Below are 9997 nucleotides of genomic sequence, written 5' to 3'. Positions count from 1 at the left end.
AAAAGAGAACTGCAAATCAAGGAACTGACACAGTATGTACATTAGAATAAAACAGGCACTGATTTAAAAAAAATCAACATCTGCCCGTATATGCCATTCAGCAACTCTTATGATTATACAGTAATTTTTAAGCACAGGAGTGAACTGCTGTGCCTTACCTAATACCAATAAAACTGCACAAAAATGCTGATCTATGTTTTAAAAATTTTTTTAAAATTACAATCTCAAAAATTTACCGAACGGTAGGTTCCATCACAAGCATACTCCAATCAGAGAACAAAAAAGGATCAGCAGTAAACAAATGCTGCTCAAAAAGAAAATGTTGTGTAAGTAGATAGCGAGAACTATGTTCAAGTGGTCTGATGAAGATACTTACATTTAGTGAAAAAAGAATAGTAAGTGTGCAATTCAAATCCAACACTGATTGCTTGTGCTGCAGAAATCTAGTCATGTTTCATGAAATTTTGGCAAAAATATTTTAAAATGGTGTAAATATATCCTGCAAATAGCTTTTCCTTTCTAAGTCTGGCTTGATGTTTCTTAGGCTGTTAGAAAACAAATTCAGTCGGACTGGATTTTCCAGATTCTGAGTGTTTTAGTGATGTAATTAGCATTTGGTGGTACAATAAATAGAACAGTAACAAAAGGTGTGCAGTACTCTAATGATGGGAACAGATCACTCTAATGCCCCTGAAGTGCTAAAGGTGCAAGAAAATGCATAACAATGCAAATGTTAACGTTTTCTTAGAGCCACATTAATTTTATATTTGTCAATTGTGTTCTTGCACCATGAAATAGCCATTCCCTAAGAAATACTGCAAGACAGAATTGTTTATTTTATAATAGCGCAGCCAGAAAGTTTGGAACAGGAAAGATGGGTTTAGGTCTTGCTTCCCAACTACCTCCCACAAAGGAAGTGCCTGAAAGCATGTTAAAAGCTTTAGACTTACAGCTGTTATATAACGGATGCATAAAGATACTGAGCAGCATACCTGAAAATAGAAAAAAATACATAAACCAGAACCATTACAACCTGCATTTTCTTCAGATACAGTGCTGTTCTGCTTTTATTCCAATAATACCACAAAGCTAAACGTCCAAAGAATTTATAGCAGACTGGCTGGACCAGTCCTACCTGTAAACTCTCAGCTCTGAGTCCAACTCCATGCAAAGTTAAGATTTCCCTTGACCTTGCAACAGCAGGAATTCAGCATTACAGCTATTATGCACATCTAATCCAAGTAACTGTTGCTTACATGTGGCTTGCAATACACATTTGTATGTACTTGAAATACATGCTCTTTGTGAGCAATCTTTGGAAAAAAACATAATCTGTACCTTCAAGGAAGTTTACACAGAGATACTGAAGAAAACCATGAGGAATGTTTTCTCTCAAATGCTTCTCAATAAATAAATAATAAACAGGCAGGACAGCCAAAGGGCAGCAGTCAGGATCAGAACTGCCTGGTACCAGTCACCATATGAATATACAAAGGGATCTGGTCTCTACTGTAAAAAGTTTATAATTAAAAACCAATCAAAATACTGTAGTTTAAATAATTTTTAAACTTTTTAATTTTAAAGTGTAATTTAAAAGATATTTTTATGCTTTCAAGGAGAACATCCTTGCTTATCTGTGCAATCTTAGTTGGGCACCTGGCAGGTAACTTTAGAATGCATGAGCATTGTCTGTAAATGCTGGACAGGCAGAAAAATCAAGATGCCTGTTTTCAGGAGGTTAATGTGAATTAAAAGAATTTAGTGCAAGTTCCAGCTTTTGTTTCTGCCCTCATCCTTTTTCATACCAGAAGCAAATTAATTAACTTGAAAATCTGATGTGAACACTGAACAGAAATATACTTTGGATTCAGACAAGAAGTTAACAGTTTGCATCAGTAGTATTTTCAATAACACTGGTCAGAAGTGAGGTTCTTTGTGGTATTCTCTTAATCTACCCTGTGTTCTAGATTTATATTGCTTCACTGAAACTAAAATATTTCCAGCCACATTCCTAAAGGGACTGCCCTTGCATGTTTCCTTTTGGGCATGTGCAAATGCATTTTGTGTAGATGCCTGCCACTGTGGTGAGCACAAACGTCAGGTAACTAAATGCTGTCCTTATCACAAGTTGGTTGCAAAATCTGAAGTCTCTTATTAAACATGTAAATTTTTTTTAATAACCACAGACAGGTAAATATAGCCTTCTCTCTGCATCACCTACGTAAGTCACGGGGTATTCCTGTATTACACTGCTAGTGAAGCTCTGCATTTTAATATGAGGAACTTGACCTAAAACTTCAGTTCATTATCAAGGGGTTTTTTTGATAGCTGCAACACTGACTTTGTTTGGTCTCAATTACCCGTGCAGTTAATATACCTGATTGCCTCCAACGGACACCTTATGTGTGGCTACTTCAATAAAATGTCCAGAGAGCCATCCACACATCATCTTCCCATAGACCTAAGCAACTTCTTTTTCTGCAATATACTCGATTCCAGATTTATTTTGAGTATCTATACTAACACTACAGTCCTTCTTAAAAACTATAAGGTGATAGTTCATTAGTTCCAAACTAAATGTATCAGGTAATTAAGTAACATGCTATTAATCCTACATGAACTCCTCCTTGTAAGTGCTTTCTTTCCAGACTCACTGCAGAGAAGGTCCTTTTCATTGTCTGTCTGCAATAGAAATTATCACTTCCCTTCCACTCCTGGCATTTCCTGGCATAAATGTTGATCCTTTTTAATGCCACAATCGCTGTGATCATTAAAGCTTTACTGGGGTAGAGTCACATGTACTTGAGCAGTGAACATCCTACATAGGTAGGAGATTCTTAAAATACCAAAGCAATTATAACACAGTAAACAGTTTGTGTGATCGTCATTGTAATTTCACAGGACACTTGATTATAATTTTTTTTTAGTTTGGATAAAACACTCTGAAACTTATGCTTATAGATTCATTTAGGCTTGGTCTTCAGAATATGAATCTACACAACACTGAGAATCCAAGTAAAAAGGTATTCTGCCATTTCAGCCTTTTCAACAGCTGATTACTGGTGTTTGTAGGACTGTTAAGGAACCTGCTTATCTTCTAGTAAGGTAGTGCATACTTACTCCTTACCAAATTATTAAAAAACAAGACATCTTGCATATTTACAGCTGTTTTCCATATAAACTTCTGGCAAAGTAAAAAATGGTCAAATATATGCAAAAAAACCCTGCAGAGCTGCTGGACTGCAACTTTCTGTAAGATGTTTACAGACTTTCCTATCTGTAAAATACACCTCAAAGTTGGTTCTCAATGTGAAAAAAACAATTGTTGGCATCTTCATTCCATGGAAAAGGGAAAACTATTTCCCATGTGCCTATGCAGTGTCATCTCAAATTAAATTGAAACATTTTAACTTTCTTTAATAGCCCTCTAAATCGCAATGCAGCTGAGCAAACAGGCTTTGTAAATGGGTTCTGTTAGGATTTTATTTGGCTACTGGAGTGCTGCCTCTTGGGCAGTATTTCAAATTCACAAGATAATATTTGCAAAAATGCAAGAGATGAAAATAATAATGAGAGTGAAGGAGGAAAATGAAAACCAGTTTTATGTTTAGTAAGTTCAAGTGTCCTATATCAAAGACTACCAATGACTTCCAGGAGGCCACTACAGGTGACTCCAACCTAGAAAATGCTGAGGTAAATGTTTCTTGGAAATACTCCTAATTGAAAAGAGCAATTAATATTAATGTCATAGCAATTAATCTGCCATACATCATGGTAAACTAAAGTCAAACTGAGAAGAAAGTGCCAAATAATCCATATACATGCTTTTGCTATGATAGTCTCCAGGTAAGGCTTAGCGGCAAGTACAATATGTATTTTTAAAAGAGCTCCACCTGATTTTCCTGCTATGCATAGATTCAGGAGTAACTGTCATACATGGCTTTCATATATAACGCATGTATTTTTGTCATTTGCCAATGCTGTGTCATCAGAACTGAGTTCAGCAGAAGGCTCAGGAGGGGGCTCTGCAGGAAGTGCTGGTGTTTGAGGAGTGTCTTCCTCCTTGGTGTCCAACTGCATGCTTTCTTGTGACTGACCGTCCATGCAGTCCTTTTTGGACAATGGGTGAACTGACACTTTTATTGCAATCTGTTGAGGTGGCTCGTGAAGTGACGATGCATCAGAGTCAGCTGTGGGAGAGTCACTGCGCTTCAAAGCATTCGGGATCATATACAGCTCATCTGTTTCAGTGGTTTCCTGGCCTTCTGCTGTCTGCCGTACAAAATTCTGTCCTTGCTCCTCCAGACCGACAACCTCCATAATTTCTTCCATTATAGTCCTGCAGTTCATGATGAGAGGTGGCAAAGGTACACTCCGAGCAAGCTCTTCAATATAGCGAGCAAATTCCATGGTCTTGAACTGGGTTACTTTGGCAAGCTCAAGCGTTTTGGCTGAAGTGATAATTGGGATACGCTTTGCAATCTCAAAGGCTTTCTGGAGTTTCTCTGCCCCTTCTGTTCTGAAGAATTCATTGATTGCTTTCTCTGTTTTCTTCAGATGACTGCTCATCATACATAACCGAGTAATGTTTAGTATCATAACAATGGTAAAAGCTACAAGGCAGACAATCATGTAATAGATTCCCATATCTCCGGAGGTAAAAACAACCCTCAGTGTCACGGTATTGTTAATACTGCCATACGTATTAGATGCGACACACGTGTATTTACCTCTATCTTCAAAAGACACGCTGGTAATGTTTAGTAGCCCACTGTCAAGAAACCACCATTTTCCTGCCGGAGAGAAGACAGAGTAATTTAGGTAGAAGTATTTTGTTCACATGATCAGCACAGTCTTAAACATCAGTTTTGCCAAACTGGCTTCAGATTTTGGAAGCAGGAAATAATACTCACAAGAACACAAAGAATTTACCATCAGAAAGGCCTGTCTGTCCCTGAGATCCTAGCTGTGTTACTATCAAATCCCTGACATCAACTGTGAATAACTGGATTGTACCCTAAAAGAACCTTACAAAAAAATGTTAATATGCATGACTTCTATCACAATCCTATGGTCAATTAAGTTATAAAGATATAATTACTTACCCCAGAGAGCCTCCCAAACACATGCCACACTTCCTCAAAGAACAGTAACAATGATTGCGAGGCAGAAAAACCTACTTAAGCCCCCTTTTGTTCCCTGACAATTCATTTTCTTACAAATGGATTATTTTTAGTGTTTTGTTACATTATCTCATATAATTCTCTTAATGTCAGGTTTAAAAACCCTAACATTTCAGACATCATATACTACACTGCCTGCTCTCTGAGATGTTCAGAATCTAATTTTGAAGTATTTTAAAAAAGGGCAGTAGGACAGGAGCAGTAAAATGGATGGGAAAGTGAAGAGCCATGACCAATTAAGAGAACACCTTGTTTGCCAATTTGAACTCCTACGCAACATGATGGAACTTCTTTTAAAAGTCATTTCTATCAGTGTAATATAATCGGTATCTTTGGTTGCTACATGTACATGTAATGTTTCATATCCTTTGAACTTGGCACAGCATAACAATTTAGCTACTAAACTGAGTTTGAAATAGCATGTTAAAATCCAGTGCTCCTATCACTGTTAAAGTGATTCAAAATTCAGCTAGTTACTGTTTGCCGTTACATATTGGTAATGAATTAGGTTTTTAGTTCACCAAGTAAGTTTCATTTTTATTCAAATATCACTATCGTGCTATTTGAACTGAAGATGTATATTTTTTGCTTTATTTGGTGCGATATGACTTATTAAATTGCAAGTTTGCTATAAAAATCATGTTTCAAGTCCAATAGAAAATCCTGGTGTCAATTCTTTTCTTCATGTAAACCCACCCCTGGAAGTGTTCACATGGTGGAGAGAACAGCCAGAAGGTGTAGGAGTGCCTCTGTGCCTTCTGAACACTTCATACAGGGAGATGTCATACAGAAGATTTCCTTTTAAAACAATGACATAGGCTGATGTAAGCCAACATACTGCTGCTCAGAGGCAGACTCAACTGTTTTTAATCTCTGTAACACAATCCCAAACCATTCCTGACAGGTATCTGCTAAAGGCAGGAATGGAATTTCAATAATCTCCCACAGGAAGGAATTTCAGGTGTTCACCTGTCTTTACTTAATCAGAAAGTTGTTTTTCCTTAAACCTAACCTAAGCATCTGCAATTTAAGTTTATTAAGACAGATGAGCAAAGACACAGAATCTGTGATTAGAGGACTAAAAACTGTGCAAAGCCCTTGTGCAATGCATGTAAATCACAAGGCAAAGAATGCAGTCCTGGTTGATTGCAACCCTGATTCTTCATGCATTTTATCCTTTCTATGAAAGTTTTTTTGTTGTTAAAAAGGTTATTCTATTTGTTTATTTCTTTCAAGGAAGAATCTGTGGGCTATTCTGAAACTCATTAGTCAAAAAAGCCTTTAATTCAGAGTAGTTATAGGCTTTTACCAATGTGAAAGTTCTTCTAATTAAACATGGCTCATCCAAATAGTTTTTCACAGTATCTCCAGTAAAAGTCTATGTAGAATGTATTCCCACAAGGTCTCTGCCTCTGTTCTTGTACAGACAGTTCTTAATTACATCTTTTTATCCTCTTAGAATTTTTAACTTTTAACACTATTTTTTGCCTTAGCTTAATTCTTGAAAACAGCTGAATCACTTTGCCTGAAATTAAGAAATATAGAAAAAAATTAAAATCTCAGTCTAAAGCAGACCTTTACATACAAAAATCACCCCAATCTGCTAAAGTTAGGCAAATTCAGAGGAAAACACTTTTACAGAGGTAATGTCAGCATCTGTAACAGATGAGACTTCTTTCTCCACCTTTAGAATAAGAAAAAATAGAGTATTGGCTGGTCAATATTTATTTGAATTGCAATGTTGTCAAAGTAGGTCTTTATTAATTGTAAAATGACAAGATGCCTTGCTGATGTATCCTGGTTCCAGCTGTTAAAAATGACATAATGGCATTGAACTGTGACTCAGTGACTGGCTCTGTGCCAGTGGATCCTGGCAGACAGTATAAGCCTAATGAGAAAACAATGATTAGAAAAGGTATCATTGCTGGGTTTTGATAACAATTCAATGCCATACTCAACATAACTATATACATAGTAAAGAAAGGTCTTGTGCTAGGAAACATTTCTTAGAAGAAGACAGTCAGTTTCTTAAAGGAAAAAGTGCACTGTTGAAAGTCTAACTTAAAGTGGTGTTGCAAATACATCTGCAGCTTTTACTGATTTGCTCAAAGTTTTTGCTCACTTACCTAAACATTTATGTTAGTAGCTACCTCTCTCAGTTGACTATACAAAGACTTAAAGTTAGATGCTTAACTAAAGGGGAAAATTTCTGTTAGTGAGCCTTAGTAAAACACTCTAGTGTGCTAATCACAGTATGTTGCCATGACTGCACAAATTCTATCTGAAAGTGTGTTTACTAGTTCAAGTAGTTCCCTTCTCTAGCTTTACTCAGAAAATGATAAAATACTGTAATGCAAAATATAACCATTTATGCAGTAAGCTTTTTACAGATACACTATGCTGTTGCACATCCAGCTGGGTCAATCATTACTCCAATCATTAACAGAGTTCTCCCTCAGGTCAACTATTAGTTAGGCAAGCTATCTTGCATTTAGTGTGAATAACTAAGGGTTTATTTCATCATGCTGTGAACAAAGCAGTCGCTATGGAAGGATTACATGAGCAAACAGGCTTTGTAAATGGGTTCTGTTAGGATTTTATTTGGCTACTGGAGTGCTGCCTCTTGGGCAGTATTTCAAATTCACAAGATAATATTTGCAAAAATGCAAGAGATGAAAATAATAATGAGAGTGAAGGAGGAAAATGAAAACCAGTTTTATGTTTAGTAAGTTCAAGTGTCCTATATCAAAGACTACCAATGACTTCCAGGAGGCCACTACAGGTGACTCCAACCTAGAAAATGCTGAGGTAAATGTTTCTTGGAAATACTCCTAATTGAAAAGAGCAATTAATATTAATGTCATAGCAATTAATCTGCCATACATCATGGTAAACTAAAGTCAAACTGAGAAGAAAGTGCCAAATAATCCATATACATGCTTTTGCTATGATAGTCTCCAGGTAAGGCTTAGCGGCAAGTACAATATGTATTTTTAAAAGAGCTCCACCTGATTTTCCTGCTATGCATAGATTCAGGAGTAACTGTCATACATGGCTTTCATATATAACGCATGTATTTTTGTCATTTGCCAATGCTGTGTCATCAGAACTGAGTTCAGCAGAAGGCTCAGGAGGGGGCTCTGCAGGAAGTGCTGGTGTTTGAGGAGTGTCTTCCTCCTTGGTGTCCAACTGCATGCTTTCTTGTGACTGACCGTCCATGCAGTCCTTTTTGGACAATGGGTGAACTGACACTTTTATTGCAATCTGTTGAGGTGGCTCGTGAAGTGACGATGCATCAGAGTCAGCTGTGGGAGAGTCACTGCGCTTCAAAGCATTCGGGATCATATACAGCTCATCTGTTTCAGTGGTTTCCTGGCCTTCTGCTGTCTGCCGTACAAAATTCTGTCCTTGCTCCTCCAGACCGACAACCTCCATAATTTCTTCCATTATAGTCCTGCAGTTCATGATGAGAGGTGGCAAAGGTACACTCCGAGCAAGCTCTTCAATATAGCGAGCAAATTCCATGGTCTTGAACTGGGTTACTTTGGCAAGCTCGAGCGTTTTGGCTGAAGTGATAATTGGGATACGCTTTGCAATCTCAAAGGCTTTCTGGAGTTTCTCTGCCCCTTCTGTTCTGAAGAATTCATTGATTGCTTTCTCTGTTTTCTTCAGATGACTGCTCATCATACATAACCGAGTAATGTTTAGTATCATAACAATGGTAAAAGCTACAAGGCAGACAATCATGTAATAGATTCCCATATCTCCGGAGGTAAAAACAACCCTCAGTGTCACGGTATTGTTAATACTGCCATACGTATTAGATGCGACACACGTGTATTTACCTCTATCTTCAAAAGACACGCTGGTAATGTTTAGTAGCCCACTGTCAAGAAACCACCATTTTCCTGCCGGAGAGAAGACAGAGTAATTTAGGTAGAAGTATTTTGTTCACATGATCAGCACAGTCTTAAACATCAGTTTTGCCAAACTGGCTTCAGATTTTGGAAGCAGGAAATAATACTCACAAGAACACAAAGAATTTACCATCAGAAAGGCCTGTCTGTCCCTGAGATCCTAGCTGTGTTACTATCAAATCCCTGACATCAACTGTGAATAACTGGATTGTACCCTAAAAGAACCTTACAAAAAAATGTTAATATGCATGACTTCTATCACAATCCTATGGTCAATTAAGTTATAAAGATATAATTACTTACCCCAGAGAGCCTCCCAAACACATGCCACACTTCCTCAAAGAACAGTAACAATGATTGCGAGGCAGAAAAACCTACTTAAGCCCCCTTTTGTTCCCTGACAATTCATTTTCTTACAAATGGATTATTTTTAGTGTTTTGTTACATTATCTCATATAATTCTCTTAATGTCAGGTTTAAAAACCCTAACATTTCAGACATCATATACTACACTGCCTGCTCTCTGAGATGTTCAGAATCTAATTTTGAAGTATTTTAAAAAAGGGCAGTAGGACAGGAGCAGTAAAATGGATGGGAAAGTGAAGAGCCATGACCAATTAAGAGAACACCTTGTTTGCCAATTTGAACTCCTACGCAACATGATGGAACTTCTTTTAAAAGTCATTTCTATCAGTGTAATATAATCGGTATCTTTGGTTGCTACATGTACATGTAATGTTTCATATCCTTTGAACTTGGCACAGCATAACAATTTAGCTACTAAACTGAGTTTGAAATAGCATGTTAAAATCCAGTGCTCCTATCACTGTTAAAGTGATTCAAAATTCAGCTAGTTACTGTTTGCCGTTACATATTGGTAATGAATTAGGTTTTTAG

At 37.1% G+C, this 9997-nt stretch overlaps 2 protein-coding genes across 4 annotated transcripts in view; both read right to left on the bottom strand.

Moving 5' to 3' along the window:
- Positions 1 to 202: 202 nt before the first annotated feature.
- On the bottom strand, positions 203 to 7150 carry LOC113478998 (microfibrillar-associated protein 3-like). The gene has a single exon (XM_026846556.1). The coding sequence runs from the start codon at positions 4645 to 4647 to the stop codon at positions 3931 to 3933; it is 717 nt and encodes a 238-aa protein (XP_026702357.1). The 5' UTR covers positions 4648 to 7150; the 3' UTR covers positions 203 to 3930.
- Positions 7151 to 7748: 598 nt separating this feature from the next.
- MFAP3L (microfibril associated protein 3 like) overlaps positions 7749 to 9997 on the bottom strand; it is a 14339-nt gene continuing 12090 nt past the window's right edge. For all 3 annotated transcript variants that reach the window (XM_026846552.1, XM_026846553.1, XM_026846554.1), the window contains one exon: positions 7749 to 9091. In XM_026846552.1, the coding sequence (XP_026702353.1) occupies positions 8229 to 9091 (863 nt within the window). In that variant the 3' untranslated portion in view covers positions 7749 to 8228. The remainder of the gene's footprint in view (positions 9092 to 9997) is intronic.

Source organism: Athene cunicularia (assembly GCF_003259725.1).
Source record: "Athene cunicularia isolate RWA chromosome 4 unlocalized genomic scaffold, athCun1 chr4_part1, whole genome shotgun sequence".
In the NCBI taxonomy this organism is placed as follows: domain Eukaryota; kingdom Metazoa; phylum Chordata; class Aves; order Strigiformes; family Strigidae; genus Athene; species Athene cunicularia.
Note: the sequence above shows the minus strand (reverse complement) of the source record. Positions and strands in the feature narration are given on the sequence as shown.